Source organism: Hemitrygon akajei, chromosome 3, assembly GCF_048418815.1.
Source record: "Hemitrygon akajei chromosome 3, sHemAka1.3, whole genome shotgun sequence".
Taxonomy (NCBI): domain Eukaryota; kingdom Metazoa; phylum Chordata; class Chondrichthyes; order Myliobatiformes; family Dasyatidae; genus Hemitrygon; species Hemitrygon akajei.
In genome coordinates this window covers 95,984,468-96,003,993 of record NC_133126.1, presented here as the reverse complement: position 1 = coordinate 96,003,993, position 19,526 = coordinate 95,984,468, and the positions used below count along the sequence as shown (strand labels likewise).

The 19,526-nt window shown below is 44.6% G+C and overlaps 1 protein-coding gene across 1 annotated transcript in view; it reads left to right on the top strand.

Moving 5' to 3' along the window:
• The window catches only part of LOC140725227 (1-phosphatidylinositol 4,5-bisphosphate phosphodiesterase beta-2-like), a 158,431-nt gene that overhangs the window by 75,489 nt on the left and 63,416 nt on the right, over nt 1–19,526 (top strand). Inside the window, exons 16-18 of the mRNA XM_073040394.1 lie at nt 2,151–2,247; nt 15,560–15,644; nt 18,905–19,029. Coding sequence (XP_072896495.1) covers nt 2,151–2,247; nt 15,560–15,644; nt 18,905–19,029 — 307 coding nt within the window. The remainder of the gene's footprint in view (nt 1–2,150; nt 2,248–15,559; nt 15,645–18,904; nt 19,030–19,526) is intronic.

The following is a 19,526-nucleotide window of genomic DNA, read 5'->3' as shown; positions in this document are numbered from 1 at the left end:
TCTTTTGAAGGTAACACTCCCATAATCTGACACCCCTGGGAGTGTCGCATTGCCTCGAGCGGATTTTCTGAACTGTAGGATGTTGTTGATATTCCAACACTCTTTTCATTCACTATATTATTTCAAGGTAGAATAATACATTTTTCAATGAACCCAATATGTTTCAAACCGAGTGTTGAGTGAATGGGGAGTGTGGGAACTGGAATCTCAGGGATGGAGCAGTGATGTGTATATGGGAAGTGAATTTTTATATCTTTGATAAAGAACTGATTCGCTGATGGCTACTTTTAAAAATGTAAACTTTATTGGCATATCACCTAAGGATGGGATTAGAACATGTCTACAAACATCTCCTCCAACCCTGGACTAGGGCAGGTACAACACTGGTTAAGTAAAACTCTATCTATTGGACACTCACAGGCTGTGCATCCCTTCGCATTGTCCCAGCGTTGGTACAAGATAGGGGGCCATTGCTTTGAATGATCACACAATTCAACTCAGGTTGAGTGCCAATTTGAGCCAGGGGCCCATGCCAGAATGATGACATGGCAACTGGAAATATAAATTCAAGCAATTAAATGGATTCCAAAATGAAAGGATTATCAGTCTCAGGAATGTTAACCATGAAACCAGTAGAATGCTGTTCAAAAGCCACTAGGTCCATCACTCCCATTAAGAGATTCTTCTACCCCACTCCCTATGGGAAGCCCCAGGCTCACTGTGAAAGATCCTGTCCTACTTTGTTCCCATGGGAGTTCACTTTCTGTCAATGCCTCTGGCTCACCATGGGAAGTTTAGCCCTCATTCCCTGCATCGTGTTCGGTATGACTGGATGAAATGATGCCGTGATGGACACTGTAAAATATGAGAGCTTGTGATGTTGAGGGTGATGGATTAGTATGTCCAACTAACCAATCATTGGGCATCAGGGTGAATGGGCCGTTTTCAGATTGGCGAACAGTAACTAGTACTGCAGAGGTCAATACCAGCATATCCCTTATTTTCAAAAGGAGACTGCATGTATTGTTTGTATTCAAAATCAGATACAGGGATTTGCAAAGAAATACAATCAGATTTAGTGAGTGGGCAAACCATGGCAACATTTGGCAAATGTGCAGTGTGCTGTCGGCAATGTGTTTTGCACCTCGGCCCAAGAGAAATGCTGTTTTGTTTGACTATATTCACGTATAGTTGAATAATAATTAAACTTGACTTGTAAGAAGAGAAAGGCAAAGTTTTATCTCCCTATTTAAGTAAGGACATCCTTACCTTGGAAGCAGTTGAGAGAAGATAAAAAGAGGATAGATTATTAGGGAAGGCTGAACAGTCTCGTGACATGAATGAGGGATGGTCTTGTTGAAACAAAAATATTCTGACGGGAGGTGCAAAGAGATGCTTCCTCTTAAGGGGCAATCTGGAAGCTGAGGGGGAGATGAGGAGAAAAAACACCTTTCACAGAATTGTTAACCTTTGGACTTTAATCCCAGAGGGTGGCATCCATCATTAAGGGCCCCTGCCTTTGAGGGCATGCCCTCTTCTCATTGCTGCCATCAGTGAGGAGGTACAGGAGCCAAAGACATACACTCGATGTTTTATGTACAGCTTTTTTCTCTCTGCCATCAGATTTCTGAAAGGACAATGAATCCATGAACACTGCCTCACTGTTTTTTTTAATATATATATATGTTATATATTATATATATATATATATTCCTGGTCCGTGCCCTTCCTGTTGCTAGGTATTTGGAAATGATTTATATGCAGGATTTAGACCCAAAACAATGAAGTGTACCCAACACTAACCACCACCAGGATTATAGGAGTTTGAGGAAGTGATTCCCCACTGCATTCTCAAGGGGAGGAAGATAATGATCCCTTCCTGGTCATGTCTGGATGAGCTAGCACTGTCCTGCACGATCTGCCTTCTACCCACGGACAAAACTGGGACATGCCCACAGTTCACAGTGATTGACCTCTAAGCACAGTTTTCTTTTATTGCGACTTGCAGTATTTTTTGTACTGTGCCACAAAACAACACATTTCATGATATATATCAGTGATAATAAAACTGGTACTGATTCTGAAGCTGGACTGGGACTGTTTATAGCTGAGATAAATTATGTGTTTGTTGCTGTATCCATTTCTGATAGGGGACTGCTGGCCAGGAAGTGAGAGCATATGAGGAGATGTCCAGTCTCGTCAACTACATTCAGCCCGTGAAGTTTGTCTCCTTCGATCTCTCCAAGGGTAAGGTGTCCTATGTTTCTGGCAGTGGTCAATTCCATTTACTGCTTCCAACCACACAATGGTTGTACAACAAGGAAACAGAAGAACACAAATTCTTTTGAAGTGCAAATTATTGTAATGACAGAACTGAGAGATTTTATCCTGCAGATAAGAGTGAATAAGTTAGGGCTCTTTTCCCTGAGGCTGGGGAGAGTGAGGAGCATTCTAACATCAGTCCTTAATACTATAGAAATGTTAGATGAAGTAAATATAGAGAAAGTGATCCCATTTATGGAGGAGACTACAATGAGAGGATATGGCAGGATAATGAATACACCCAATAATAAATTTCAAAGTAACTTCTTTAACCAATGATTAACATGTGGAACTCAGTTAGAAAAGGGTTCACAGCCATTTTTATGTCACAGTCTAAAACCATTAAGCAAGGGGGTCTGTGGACCCAAGGGTGGGAATGCCTAATTTCAAGGGAGGATAAACATAACAGGAAGGATATGTTGATGAGTATGTGAAAAGAGGGCAGATTCTCTGTCTGAAGGAATGTCTGGGTCAGAGTAACGAGGGCAGATTCTCTGTCTGGAGGAATGTCTGGGTCGGAGTAACGAGGGCAGATTCTCTGTCTGGTGGAAAGTCTGGGTCGGAGTAACGAAGGCAGATTCTCTGTCTGGAGGAATGTCTGGGTCGGAGTAACGAGGGCAGACTCTCTGTCTGGAGGAATGTCTGGGTCGGAGTAACTAAGGCAGATTCTCTGTCTGGAGGAATGTCTGGGTCGGAGTAACGAGGGCAGATTCTCTGTCTGGAGGAATGTCTGGGTCGGAGTAACGAAGGCAGATTCTCTGTCTGGAGGAATGTCTGGGTCGGAGTAACGAAGGCAGATTCTCTATCTGGAGAAATGTCTGGGTCAGAGTAACGAAGGCAGATTCTCTGTCTGGAGGAATGTCTGGGTCGGAGTAACGAAGGCAGATTCTCTATCTGGAGGAATGTCTGGGTCGGAGTAACGAAGGCAGATTCTCTGTCTGGAGGAATGTCTGGGTCGGAGTAACGAAGGCAGATTCTCTATCTGGAGGAATGTCTGGGTCGGAGTAACGAAGGCAGATTCTCTGTCTGGAGGAATGTCTGGGTCGGAGTAACGAAGGCAGATTCTCTGTCTGGAGGAATGTCTGGGTCGGAGTAACGAAGGGAGATTCTCTGTCTGGCGGAATGTCTGGGTCGGAGTAACGAAGGCAGATTCTCTGTCTGGAGGAATGTCTGGGTCGGAGTAACGAAGGCAGATTCTCTGTCTGGAGGAATGTCTGGGTCGGAGTAACGAAGGCAGATTCTCTGTCTGGAGGAATGTCTGGGTCGGAGTAACGAAGGCAGATTCTCTGTCTGGAGGAATGTCTGGGTCGGAGTAACGAAGGCAGATTCTCTGTCTGGAGGAATGTCTGGGTCGGAGTAACGAAGGCAGATTCTCTGTCTGGAGGAATGTCTGGGTCGGAGTAACGAAGGCAGATTCTCTGTCTGGAGGAATGTCTGGGTCGGAGTAACGAAGGCAGATTCTCTGTCTGGAGGAATGTCTGGGTCGGAGTAACGAAGGCAGATTCTCTGTCTGGAGGAATGTCTGGGTCGGAGTAACGAAGGCAGATTCTCTGTCTGGAGGAATGTCTGGGTCGGAGTAACGAAGGCAGATTCTCTATCTGGAGGAATGTCTGGGTCGGAGTAACGAAGGGAGATTCTCTGTCTGGAGGAATGTCTGGGTCGGAGTAACGAAGGCAGATTCTCTATCTGGAGGAATGTCTGGGTCGGAGTAACGAAGGCAGATTCTCTGTCTGGAGGAATGTCTGGGTCGGAGTAACGAAGGCAGATTCTCTGTCTGGAGGAATGTCTGGGTCGGAGTAACGAAGGCAGATTCTCTGTCTGGAGGAATGTCTGGGTCGGAGTAACGAAGGCAGATTCTCTGTCTGGAGGAATGTCGGTCGGAGTAACGAAGGCAGATTCTCTGTCTGGAGGAATGTCTGGGTCGGAGTAACGAAGGCAGATTCTCTGTCTGGAGGAATGTCTGGGTCGGAGTAACGAAGGCAGATTCTCTGTCTGGAGGAATGTCTGGGTCAGAGTAATGAAGGGAGATTCTCTGTCTGGAGGAATGTCTGGGTCGGAGTAAGGAAGGCAGATTCTCTGTCTGGAGGAATGTCTGGGTCGGAGTAAGGAAGGCAGATTCTCTGTCTGGAGGAATGTCTGGGTCGGAGTAATGAAGGCAGATTCTCTGTCTGGAGGAATGTCTGGGTCGGAGTAACGAAGGCAGATTCTCTGTGGATGAGATGGTTTTTTACAATCTTAGAGTCTGATGGATTACCTGAAGCAGACACTTTGAGGCCCCGAAAAGAATTTATCCCTGTCGTCCCTGCACAATCTTCCAGATTCACTGAAAGGAAAAGAGTAAAATACGATTAAGATTCATTTTATTTGCCATGTGTACATCAAATCATTGAAGCGTACAGTGAAATAGGCCATTTTGCGTCAACGACCCCGATACGTTCCGAGGATTGAGCTGGGGGCAGCCCACAAGTATTGCCATGTTTCCAGCGCCAACGCAGCCTGCCCACAACTCACTAACCCTAAACAGACTGTATGTCTTTGGAATGAGGGAGGAAACGAGAGCACCCTCTGACATGGGGAGAATGTACAAAGTCCTTACAGACAGCCGTGGCATTGATCCCCAGTCACTGGCCATGGCACCATCACAACAACATCAGCATCTTCTCCCAGGACTACACCTCACACTGAGGCGCTTGTTACACTCAGCCGGCTACTTTGGGCAGGCCATGTCATCTGTCAGTCTCACATCAAACTGCGGAAGCAGACTCTCTATTTCACGCTCGCTCATTGCTTTGAAGAACACAAAGATTGAAAGGTGTGCCTGAAGCTTCTGAGAAGAAATGCAATATGCAATACCTAATGATGCTTGGAAATCGCTGGCCCATGACCTGACAAAGTGTGGAAAGAGCATTCTTGATATTAAGTCCAAGCATCAGGAACATTTAGAACATTTGCCTTAATTGCAGAAGGATTATACCACTTCACAAAATATCGCACCTGCCCGCTACATTAGGTAGCTCGCGTTCTGCCTGTAGGAGAGCACGTGGTTCTTTCATTGTTCTCACCTGTCACCTCAGAAACCAGAATGGATGCAAGTCAATCACAAACCCAAGGGACTGCCGAAAAGGAAGCTAGCAGTAGATTTTGATTTTTCTTCAAGTTTCAGACTAGTAATCAAGTCACAGTGGAATTCGAATACAGGGGCCTCTTACCCAAGATTACCCAAGATCCTGGGTGATGCAATCTTAATCATCATTTCCGGTCTCCTCCCACTGCTCTTGATCCCATTGTAATTTAAATGCCTGTCATTCTCCTCCTTGCTTATATTCAGTGACTCCGGCTGAGGCAGAGTTACACACAGATTCCTCATCCTCCAAGAGAAGAAATTCATTCTCATCTCTGTCTGAAGCAAAAGCCCATGGTTTTAACACATACATGATTGGAAATATCCTCTCAGCAACACCCTGTCATTCTCCTTAGGATCTCAGGTTTCACTAAAACTAAACTCCGATGCCTTTAGGCTCAAACTTTAGTCACTGAGGCAACCCAGTGAACTTCCATTGTGCTGGCTTCAAAGCAAAGACCTGCTTTCTCTGACGTGGAGACCAAAGCGATTCAGTACGTCAGCAGTGACAGTCACCGGCTCCCTGTAAAATTTCACAGTGACAGTCACCGTCTCCCTGTAATATCTCAGCAGTGACAGTCACATTCTCCCTGTAATATTTCACAGTGACAGTCACCGTCTCCCTGTAATATTTCACAGTGACAGTCACCGGCTCCCTGTAATATTTCACAGTGACAGTCACTGTCTCCCTGTAATATTTCACAGTGACATTCACCGTCTCCCTGTAATATTTCACAGTGACAGTCACCGGCTCCCTGTAATATTTCACAGTGACATTCACCGTCTCCCTGTAATATTTCACAGTGACAGTCACCGGCTCCCTGTAATATTTCACAGTGCCAGTTACCGGCTCCCTGTAATATTTCACAGTGACAGTTACCGGCTCCCTGTAATATTTCACAGTGACAGTCACCGGCTCCCTGTAATATTTCAGTGACAGTCACCGTCTCCCTGTAATATTTCACAGTGACAGTTACCGGCTCACTGTAATATTTCACAGTGACAGTCACCGGCTCCCTGTAATATTTCAGTGACAGTCACCGTCTCCCTGTAATATTTCACAGTGACATTCAGCTGCTCTCTGTAATATTTCACAGTGACAGTCACCGGCTCCCTGTAATATTTCACAGTGACAGTCCCCGGCTCCCTGTAATATTTCACAGTGCCAGTTACCAGCTCCCTGTAATATTTCACAGTGACAGTCACCGGCTCCCTGTAATATTTTACAGTGACAGTCACCATCTCCCTGTAATATTTCACAGTGCCAGTTACCAGCTCCCTGTAATATTTCACAGTGACAGTTACCGGCTCCCTGTAATATTTTACAGTGACATTCACCGTCTCCCTGTAATATTTCACAGTGACATTCACCGTCTCCCTGTAATATTTCACAGTGACAGTTACTGGTTCCCTGTAATATTTTACAGTGACAGTCACCGGCTCCCTGTAATATTTCACAGTGACATTCACCGTCTCCCTGTAATATTTTACAGTGACATTCACCATCTCCCTGTAATATTTCACAGTGACAGTCACCGGCTCCCTGTAATATTTTACAGTGAGAGTCACCGTCTCCCTGTAATATTTCATAGTGACAGTTACCAGCTCCCTGTAATATTTTACAGTGACAGTCACCGGTTCCCTGTAATATTTCACAGTGACAGTCACCGTCTCCCTGTAATATTTCACAGTGACAGTCACCGTCTCCCTGTAATATTTCACAGTGCCAGTTACTGGCTCCCTGTAATATTTCACAGTGACAGTCACCGTCTCCCTGTAATATTTCAGTGACAGTCACCGTCTCCCTGTAATGTTTCACAGTGACAGTCACCAGCTCCCTGTAATATTTCACAGTGACATTCACCGTCTCCCTGTAATATTTCAGTGACCGTCACCGGCTCCCTGTAATATTTCACAGTGACATTCACCGTCTCCCTGTAATATTTCAGTGACCGTCACCGGCTCCCTGTAATATTTCACAGTGACATTCACCGTCTCCCTGTAATATTTCACAGTGACATTCACCGTCTCCCTGTAATATTTCACAGTGACAGTCACTGTCTCCCTGTAATATTTCAGTGACAGTCACCGTCTCCCTGTAATATTTCACAGTGACAGTCACCAGCTCCCTGTAATATTTCACAGTGACATTCACCGTCTCCCTGTAATATTTCAGTGACAGTCACCAGCTCCCTGTAATATTTCACAGTGACATTCACCGTCTCCCTGTAATATTTCACAGTGACAGTCACCGTCTCCCTGTAATATTTCATAGTGACAGTCACCGTCTCCCTGTAATATTTCACAGTGACATTCACCGTCTCCCTGTAATATTTCAGTGACAGTCACCGTCTCCCTGTAATATTTCACAGTGACAGTCACCAGCTCCCTGTAATATTTCACAGTGACATTCACCGTCTCCCTGTAATATTTCAGTGACAGTCACCGGCTCCCTGTAATATTTCACAGTGACATTCACCGTCTCCCTGTAATATTTCACAGTGACAGTATCCGTCTCCCTGTAATATTTCACAGTGACAGTCACTGTCTCCCGGTAATATTTCAGTGACAGTCACCGTCTCCCTGTAATATTTCACAGTGACAGTCACCAGCTCCCTGTAATATTTCACAGTGACATTCACCATCTCCCTGTAATATTTCAGTGACAGTCACCGTCTCCCTGTAATATTTCACAGTGACAGTCACCGGCTCCCTGTAATATTTCACAGTGACAGTCACCGGCTCCCTGTAATATTTTATAGTGACAGTCACCGGCTCCCTGTAATATTTCACAGTGACATTCACCGTCTCCCTGTAATATTTCACAGTGACAGTCACCGGCTCCCTGTAATATTTCACAGTGACATTCACCGTCTCCCTGTAATATTTTACAGTGACATTCACCGTCTCCCTGTAATATTTCACAGTGACAGTCACCGGCTCCCTGTAATATTTTACAGTGAGAGTCACCGTCTCCCTGTAATATTTCATAGTGACAGTTACCAGCTCCCTGTAATATTTTACAGTGACAGTCACCGGTTCCCTGTAATATTTCACAGTGACAGTCACCGTCTCCCTGTAATATTTCATAGTGACAGTCACCGTCTCCCTGTAATATTTCACAGTGCCAGTTACCGGCTCCCTGTAATATTTCACAGTGACAGTCACCATCTCCCTGTAATATTTCAGTGACAGTCACCGTCTCCCTGTAATGTTTCACAGTGACAGTCACCAGCTCCCTGTAATATTTCACAGTGACATTCACCGTCTCCCTGTAATATTTCAGTGACCGTCACCGGCTCCCTGTAATATTTCACAGTGACATTCACCGTCTCCCTGTAATATTTCACAGTGACATTCACCGTCTCCCTGTAATATTTCACAGTGACAGTCACCGTCTCCCTGTAATATTTCACAGTGACAGTCACTGTCTCCCTGTAATATTTCAGTGACAGTCACCGTCTCCCTGTAATATTTCACAGTGACAGTCACCAGCTCCCTGTAATATTTCACAGTGACATTCACCGTCACCCTGTAATATTTCAGTGACAGTCACCAGCTCCCTGTAATATTTCACAGTGACATTCACCGTCTCCCTGTAATATTTCACAGTGACAGTCACCGTCTCCCTGTAATATTTCATAGTGACAGTCACCGTCTCCCTGTAATATTTCACAGTGACATTCACCGTCTCCCTGTAATATTTCAGTGACAGTCACCGTCTCCCTGTAATATTTCACAGTGACAGTCACCAGCTCCCTGTAATATTTTACAGTGACATTCACCGTCTCCCTGTAATATTTCAGTGACAGTCACCGGCTCCCTGTAATATTTCACAGTGACATTCACCGTCTCCCTGTAATATTTCACAGTGACAGTCACCGTCTCCCTGTAATATTTCACAGTGACAGTCACTGTCTCCCGGTAATATTTCAGTGACAGTCACCGTCTCCCTGTAATATTTCACAGTGACAGTCACCAGCTCCCTGTAATATTTCACAGTGACATTCACCGTCTCCCTGTAATATTTCAGTGACAGTCACCGTCTCCCTGTAATATTTCAGTGACAGTCACCGTCTCCCTGTAATATTTCACAGTGACAGTCACCGGCTCCCTGTAATATTTCACAGTGACATTCACCGTCTCCCTGTAATATTTCACAGTGACAGTCACCGGCTCCCTGTAATATTTCACAGTGACAGTCACCAGCTCCCTGTAATATTTCACAGTGACATTCACCGTCTCCCTGTAATATTTCAGTGACAGTCACCGTCTCCCTGTAATATTTCACAGTGACAGTCACCGGCTCCCTGTAATATTTTACAGTGACAGTCACCGGCTCCCTGTAATATTTCACAGTGACAGTCACCGGCTCCCTGTAATATTTTACAGTGACAGTCACCGGCTCCCTGTAATATTTCACAGTGACATTCACCGTCTCCCTGTAATATTTCACAGTGACAGTCACCGGCTCCCTGTAATATTTCACAGTGACATTCACTGTCTCCCTGTAATATTTTACAGTGACATTCACCGTCTCCCTGTAATATTTCACAGTGACAGTCACCGGCTCCCTGTAATATTTTACAGTGAGAGTCACCGTCTCCCTGTAATATTTCATAGTGACAGTTACCAGCTCCCTGTAATATTTTACAGTGACAGTCACCGGTTCCCTGTAATATTTCACAGTGACAGTCACCGTCTCCCTGTAATATTTCATAGTGACAGTCACCGTCTCCCTGTAATATTTCACAGTGCCAGTTACCGGCTCCCTGTAATATTTCACAGTGACAGTCACCGTCTCCCTGTAATATTTCAGTGACAGTCACCGTCTCCCTGTAATGTTTCACAGTGACAGTCACCAGCTCCCTGTAATATTTCACAGTGACATTCACCGTCTCCCTGTAATATTTCAGTGACCGTCACCGGCTCCCTGTAATATTTCACAGTGACATTCACCGTCTCCCTGTAATATTTCACAGTGACATTCACCGTCTCCCTGTAATATTTCACAGTGACAGTCACCGTCTCCCTGTAATATTTCACAGTGACAGTCACTGTCTCCCTGTAATATTTCAGTGACAGTCACCGTCTCCCTGTAATATTTCACAGTGACAGTCACCAGCTCCCTGTAATATTTCACAGTGACATTCACCGTCTCCCTGTAATATTTCAGTGACAGTCACCAGCTCCCTGTAATATTTCACAGTGACATTCACCGTCTCCCTGTAATATTTCACAGTGACAGTCACCGTCTCCCTGTAATATTTCATAGTGACAGTCACCGTCTCCCTGTAATATTTCACAGTGACATTCACCGTCTCCCTGTAATATTTCAGTGACAGTCACCGTCTCCCTGTAATATTTCACAGTGACAGTCACCAGCTCCCTGTAATATTTTACAGTGACATTCACCGTCTCCCTGTAATATTTCAGTGACAGTCACCGGCTCCCTGTAATATTTCACAGTGACATTCACCGTCTCCCTGTAATATTTCACAGTGACAGTCACCGTCTCCCTGTAATATTTCAGTGACAGTCACCGTCTCCCTGTAATATTTCACAGTGACAGTCACCGGCTCCCTGTAATATTTTACAGTGACAGTCACCGGCTCCCTGTAATATTTCACAGTGACAGTCACCGGCTCCCTGTAATATTTTACAGTGACAGTCACCGGCTCCCTGTAATATTTCACAGTGACATTCACCGTCTCCCTGTAATATTTCACAGTGACAGTCACCGGCTTCCTGTAATATTTCACAGTGTCATTCACCGTCTCCCTGTAATATTTTACAGTGACATTCACCGTCTCCCTGTAATATTTCACAGTGACAGTCACCGGCTCCCTGTAATATTTTACAGTGAGAGTCACCGTCTCCCTGTAATATTTCATAGTGACAGTTACCAGCTCCCTGTAATATTTTACAGTGACAGTCACCGGTTCCCTGTAATATTTCACAGTGACAGTCACCGTCTCCCTGTAATATTTCATAGTGACAGTCACCGTCTCCCTGTAATATTTCACAGTGCCAGTTACCGGCTCCCTGTAATATTTCACAGTGACAGTCACCATCTCCCTGTAATATTTCAGTGACAGTCACCGGCTCCCTGTAATATTTTATAGTGACAGTCACCGGCTCCCTGTAATATTTCACAGTGACATTCACCGTCTCCCTGTAATATTTCACAGTGACAGTCACCGGCTCCCTGTAATATTTCAGTGACCGTCACCGGCTCCCTGTAATATTTCACAGTGACATTCACCGTCTCCCTGTAATATTTCACAGTGACATTCACCGTCTCCCTGTAATATTTCACAGTGACAGTCACCGTCTCCCTGTAATATTTCACAGTGACAGTCACTGTCTCCCTGTAATATTTCAGTGACAGTCACCGTCTCCCTGTAATATTTCACACTGACAGTCACCAGCTCCCTGTAATATTTCACAGTGACATTCACCGTCACCCTGTAATATTTCAGTGACAGTCACCAGCTCCCTGTAATATTTCACAGTGACAGTCACCGTCTCCCTGTAATATTTCACAGTGACAGTCACCGTCTCCCTGTAATATTTCATAGTGACAGTCACCGTCTCCCTGTAATATTTCACAGTGACATTCACCGTCTCCCTGTAATATTTCAGTGACAGTCACCGTCTCCCTGTAATATTTCACAGTGACAGTCACCGTCTCCCTGTAATATTTCACAGTGACATTCACCGTCTCCCTGTAATATTTCACAGTGACAGTCACCGTCTCCCTGTAATATTTCACAGTGACAGTCACTGTCTCCCGGTAATATTTCAGTGACAGTCACCGTCTCCCTGTAGTATTTCACAGTGACAGTCACCAGCTCCCTGTAATATTTCACAGTGACATTCACCGTCTCCCTGTAATATTTCAGTGACAGTCACCGTCTCCCTGTAATATTTCAGTGACAGTCACCGTCTCCCTGTAATATTTCACAGTGACAGTCACCGGCTCCCTGTAATATTTCACAGTGACATTCACCGTCTCCCTGTAATATTTCACAGTGACAGTCACCGGCTCCCTGTAATATTTCACAGTGACAGTCACCAGCTCCCTGTAATATTTCACAGTGACATTCACCGTCTCCCTGTAATATTTCAGTGACAGTCACCGTCTCCCTGTAATATTTCACAGTGACAGTCACCGGCTCCCTGTAATATTTTACAGTGACAGTCACCGGCTCCCTGTAATATTTCACAGTGACAGTCACCGGCTCCCTGTAATATTTTACAGTGACAGTCACCGGCTCCCTGTAATATTTCACAGTGACATTCACCGTCTCCCTGTAATATTTCACAGTGACAGTCACCGGCTCCCTGTAATATTTCACAGTGACATTCACTGTCTCCCTGTAATATTTTACAGTGACATTCACCGTCTCCCTGTAATATTTCACAGTGACAGTCACCGGCTCCCTGTAATATTTTACAGTGAGAGTCACCGTCTCCCTGTAATATTTCATAGTGACAGTTACCAGCTCCCTGTAATATTTTACAGTGACAGTCACCGGTTCCCTGTAATATTTCACAGTGACAGTCACCGTCTCCCTGTAATATTTCATAGTGACAGTCACCGTCTCCCTGTAATATTTCACAGTGCCAGTTACCGGCTCCCTGTAATATTTCACAGTGACAGTCACTGTCTCCCTGTAATATTTCAGTGACAGTCACCGTCTCCCTGTAATATTTCACAGTGACAGTCACCAGCTCCCTGTAATATTTTACAGTGACAGTCACCGGTTCCCTGTAATATTTCACAGTGACAGTCACCGTCTCCCTGTAATATTTCATAGTGACAGTCACCGTCTCCCTGTAATATTTCACAGTGCCAGTTACCGGCTCCCTGTAATATTTCACAGTGACAGTCACCGTCTCCCTGTAATATTTCAGTGACAGTCACCGTGTCCCTGTAATGTTTCACAGTGACAGTCACCAGCTCCCTGTAATATTTCACAGTGACATTCACCGTCTCCCTGTAATATTTCAGTGACCGTCACCGGCTCCCTGTAATATTTCACAGTGACATTCACCGTCTCCCTGTAATATTTCACAGTGACAGTCACTGTCTCCCTGTAATATTTCAGTGACAGTCACCGTCTCCCTGTAATATTTCACAGTGACAGTCACCAGCTCCCTGTAATATTTCACAGTGACATTCACCGTCTCCCTGTAATATTTCAGTGACAGTCACCAGCTCCCTGTAATATTTCACAGTGACATTCACCGTCTCCCTGTAATATTTCACAGTGACAGTCACCGTCTCCCTGTAATATTTCATAGTGACAGTCACCGTCTCCCTGTAATATTTCACAGTGACATTCACCAGCTCCCTGTAATATTTCACAGTGACAGTCACTGTCTCCCGGTAATATTTCAGTGACAGTCACCGTCTCCCTGTAATATTTCACAGTGACAGTCACCAGCTCCCTGTAATATTTCACAGTGACATTCACCGTCTCCCTGTAATATTTCAGTGACAGTCACCGTCTCCCTGTAATATTTCAGTGACAGTCACCGGCTCCCTGTAATATTTCACAGTGACATTCACCGTCTCCCTGTAATATTTCACAGTGACAGTCACCGGCTCCCTGTAATATTTCACAGTGACAGTCACCGGCTCCCTGTAATATTTCACAGTGACATTCACCGTCTCCCTGTAATATTTCATAGTGACAGTCACCATCTCCCTGTAATATTTCATAGTGACAGTCACCGTCTCCCTGTAATATTTCACAGTGACATTCACCGTCTCCCTGTAATATTTCAGTGACAGTCACCGTCTCCCTGTAATATTTCACAGTGACAGTCACCGGCTCCCTGTAATATTTCACAGTGACAGTCACCGGCTCCCTGTAATATTTTACAGTGACAGTCACCGGCTCCCTGTAATATTTCACAGTGACATTCACCGTCTCCCTGTAATATTTCACAGTGACAGTCACCGGCTCCCTGTAATATTTCACAGTGACAGTCACCGGCTCTCTGTAATATTTCACAGTGACATTCACCATCTCCCTGTAAAATTTCACAGTTACATTCACCGTCTCCCTGTAATATTTCACAGTGACAGTCACCGGCTCCCTGTAATATTTCACAGTGACATTCACCGTCTCCCTGTAATATTTCACAGTGCCAGTTACCAGCTCCCTGTAATATTTCACAGTGACAGTCACCGTCTCCCTGTAATATTTCACAGTGCCAGTTACCAGCTCCCTGTAATATTTCACAGTTACAGTTACCGGCTCCCTGTAATATTTCACAGTGACAGTCACGGCTCCCTGTAATTTTTCAGTGACAGTCACCGGCTTCCTGTAATATTTCACAGTGACAGTCACCGGCTCCCTGTAATATTTCACAGTGACAGTCCCCGGCTCCCTGTAATTTTTCAGTGACAGTCACCGGCTTCCTGTAATATTTCACAGTGACAGTCACCGGCTCCCTGTAATATTTCACAGGGACAGTTACGGCTCCCTGTAATTTTTCAGTGACAGTCACCGGCTTCCTGTAATATTTCACAGTGACAGTCACCGGCTCCCTGTAATATTTCACAGTGACATTCACCGTCTCCCTGTAATATTTCACAGTGCCAGTTACCAGCTCCCTGTAATATTTCACAGTGACAGTTACCGGCTCCCTGTAATATTTCACAGTGACAGTCACGGCTCCCTGTAATTTTTCAGTGACAGTCACCGGCTTCCTGTAATATTTCACAGTGACAGTCACTGTCTCCCTGTAATATTTCACAGGGACAGTCCCTGGCTCCCTGTAATGTTGCTGACGTTATATCTCCCGGGTCAGGTTAGCATCCCGTTGGTAACGGAACAGTGAGCCGCAGAACCTGCTGTTGCAGAGTTATTGTGTTTTACCGAATGTGGATCTGGTGATTCGTACTGATGCTCTGATTTCCTGCTCTGTTTTGTAGATCGTATGCACAGGCTCGAGTTCTTCTCTCATATCAGAAACAGACACCAGAATGCCGGAATGTCGGAAAGCTTAAGGGTGATCTGCATGCATAATGCAGAGTATTCCCTTATCCCACTGAAACTATCCCAATGCTCTTACTAACGCTGGCTTCTTTACTTGCAGAAAGAAATCTATCCCACATAGTCTCATCTTTCACGGAGACCAAAGCTCTGGATCTGCTCATGAAATTCGCCGTAGATCTTGTGGAGTATCTTTTCAAAAGTTCCATGCTAAATGGTGTGGTTTCATACCTGGTTGTAATTGTGAATAGAAATTTCTGTGATAGAGAAAGATCGGCAGCAACACAGCACAGCAAGGCAGATTGTGCCCGCTTCTCAAGAGTGAATTACAGAGTGAAGTCTAATTGAATAGTCTAGGCGATCCAAATAATTATCGCCACCCATCCCACAACTTAAATTGCGAGGTTTGGATAGTTTGTGTATTCGATACCTGGGTGTGAGGTGGAAATCTAATCAAAGAAACTGGCGTATTTATAGATGACATAAGAGATAACTGGGGTTGACTTTGTACTGGAATCTAATCAGGGAATCTGAAGAGCTTTTCTGTGGAATAACAATTACGAAAGAGTGAGTTATGTGCTGCAATCTAATTGAGGAGTTCCGATAGTGTCAAATAGAATTACGAATATGTATCGAATCATACAAAATAGAATGTGTGATGGAAGAAGCACTTTAACGCAATGACAACGCCAGCTTTTGAGGTTCACTCCAGTTACCTCCCATCTTTTCTAATCTTATTTGTATTGTCTTCTAATTTTTTCCTCCTCAAGTTCCTGTAGAACCCTCCCATAAGAACACCTGTTGTTTCTTCCTCAATGCATGATAGCGAGTCTCTGGATAAACATGTCCTTGTTTGATTTCTTGATGACTAGTTTACATGGATGGTTTATAGTTTTGCTCTCCCCTGCCCCTCAGGAGTTCTGGCAAAAACCCATCAGAACTCTGAACACCTCCTATTTTGGTAATGCCTAAGCCTTTTCTCTTCCAAAGATATTGACCCAGCTTGTACAATCTTTCCTGAAAAAGATCCCTGGAGCTGTCTTGAAAATGTACTTTTACATCTCTCCTGGCACCTCTCTTCCTTTCTATTATGGAGACTGAGCAGTCTGCCATTCTCCAAGGTTCAATACAAAGATCATTGCAACTTTTCTTTCACCTATCAGCTTTATTCCTTTGGAAATAAAGTTTAGAATTACATTTGATATTTATGTTCTTGTCACTTGTTTCACTATTTTAATTCACTTCTCTACAGTCACTTTGCTCCTCCAAGCCTTTTAGATTCAACATTCTTACCACCCATCGGTATCTCATGCATATTTGAGTCACCAGGGCATAGAAGGCTACTGACCAAGGGGCTGATAAATAAGATTAGTGTGGGTGGGAATGATGGGCCAAAGGGCATGTATGATCTGTGACTCTATAACTCCATGATATGTGTTGACATTTATCTGCTAATGCTGAGCTCATTCAGCAAGCTTATCAATGTACTGTAGTCCTCTTCAGTAATGGCCATTTTCCCAATAATTTGTAAATGGAATCTTTTTTTTATTGCAAGATTTAAGCCTTCAACGCACATGAACAGCTGCTGACTCTGACTTGATCTTTGCTGGAGACCCGTTCTCCACGCTCTGCCACTCAATAGCCATACTTTACTCCAACTTTTTCCTTCCTGTCTTCAGCCTTACTGGTGACCCCTTCTGGTACTTACTGCTGACCCTGTGCTCTGGTATTCTTTAATTACATCTTCCACGTTACCTCATTGTTCCTTCCCACATCTTGTGGTATATTGGGTGTTTCTTTAACACTTTTGTCTGTTTTTTTTCACAAGACTGAGTTGCTAGCTCGATTTTCACCCAGCACAGATGGAACGCACGTAAGGAGCTGGCCGGATCTGAACCAGGGACCACTCACCTTGAAATGTGGTGCGGATGCTACTACACCACTGACCGGCTGAACATTACATCGTTACCTCTCTGTTACTTCAGCTGGCCGGTGGCGTAGTGGCATCAGTGTCAGACTTCAGAGTGAAGGCTCCCGAGTTCAAGTCCATCCGGCTCCCTTGCACGCTTTCCATCCGTGCTGGATTGAGCGTCAAGCTTGCAACTCGGCCTCGTAAAAACAAGAAAGCCTGCTAAAAAAAACGCCGTCGTGATGGTGTCCCGATGACTCCACTCGGGGTTAAGGGTTTTCTTTTCTTCTTCTTTCTGTTACTTCAAGTAATTCATTGAGCTACATTTAAGCAAGATTTCATTTTGTAATTAGTACTGACTATTCATTATGTTTTTGGTTCCAGATTTATTTTCTATTCTCCTCCTTAAATGGTATTATTTCTCTTACCACCAAATTAAGGCTGATGCTTTAAAGCTTCCTGCACAGGTTTTCTCTCTTCATTCTGATACCTTTGCAGCATCATCTAACGTTCCTTGACATGTAATCTGTTTTAAATAACATCATTAAATTATGAAATAGTTCTTCTGTGATCTCTTTTAGATTTTGTAAACTGTGAAGGTGTGATCTGTCTGCACTGGGGTCTATCCTCCATGAGTTGATGAGTTAATTTACTATTTCTTTTTGTTGCTTTAGTTTACATGGTACTATGTTATTTTTAATCCCATTTTATGGTATCACATCTCTCTGAAAGGACTTCTGGTAATCAGTGAGGCAAAATAATATTTTAACTGTCTGTTTTCCCACCACCTACTTTTCAGAATCTCAGTGCCCTGGTCCAAGGTTAAGTCAGATTTTCAAGCTAATGTTGCCTTTATACCCTCTCCCTTTCCTGATCCTTCCTGCTCTTTCAACCCCCCCCCCCCACCCATTCTGTCCATGTTCTCTCTCCTCCCTACTTATTTCCTGTTGTCCCACCCCTCCTCACTCTCCTCTGATAGCTCCTGTTACCTTGCTATGCCAGTCCTGACTATTCCCCTCCCTCTCATCCGCCCATCCTCACCCCGTTTTAGCTCATTTTGAAGAGTGAATCTCTCCAATTGGAGAATGGTGAAAACTGGCTCCAAATTCCCCTGCTCATTATGTCCTCTGTTTATAACTGGTCTGTTTCTCAGAACAAGCTTCTTGTCTTCTTCCTAACACAGTACTGTACAACACAGGAGCAAGCCCTTCAGTGCATCAAGCATGGTGCCAGATTAAACTGCACATGATCCCTGCATGTTAATGGGCCTGTCTAAACGTCTCTCCACTTTGCTGTCGTATCTAATTCCACCACTTCCCTCTGACCTAATCTTGTCTGCCTGCACATGATCCCTGCATGTTAATGGACCTGTCTAAACGTCTCTCCACTTTGCTGTCGTATCTGATTCCACCACTTCCCTCTGACCTAATCTTTGTGAGTCTGTAGAATTTGTTACGTTCGGTTCACGTGCCATCCTCCCATCTTGAGAGGGACTGGCTAATATCTCAAAGGTTTCTCAGTTCCTATACACTCACACAGATACAACAAGAGACAGATGAGTCGCATTTACCCGAAAGGGTCGAGAATGGATTCCTCAAATTATCTGCCTAATGTCTTCTGGAACGCTGGCTGTCAGATGGTTGCTCTCAACTTCCAGACGGCAGGTGAGTGGCAGAGCGGAGCCAGGGTTCAGGGCTCGTTGGTTCTTTTCCTATCACATCTGCTCAAGGGCTGTGGGTTTCTCAGGTTCAGTTTCTCCTCCCTAGCTGGCTCTGGTGGTGGTGAGCTGCCTTCCCGAACCACTCAGCCCTTGTGATGTGGGTGTATCCACAATGCTGACAGGAAGGGAGTAATAGGATTTTGACCCAATGATGCAAAAGGAACAGTGACAATTTCCAAGCCAGCATGGTGCGTGGTTCGAGGATGGTGGTGTACCTCTCCTTTTCTTCCCCTTGTCCGCCTAGCTGGTAGGGTGCTCCCGAAGGAGTCTTGGTGAGTTGTGTAGATTGCTGCTACTGTGCGGCAGTGGTGGACTGAGTGAATGGTTGTAGATGGGGTGCCTATCAAACAGGTTGCTATGTCCTGTATGGTGCTGAGCTTCTTGAGTGTTGTTGAAGTTAGGTCAATAAAAGATTAATTATAGAGTTGCATGCTTAACAGG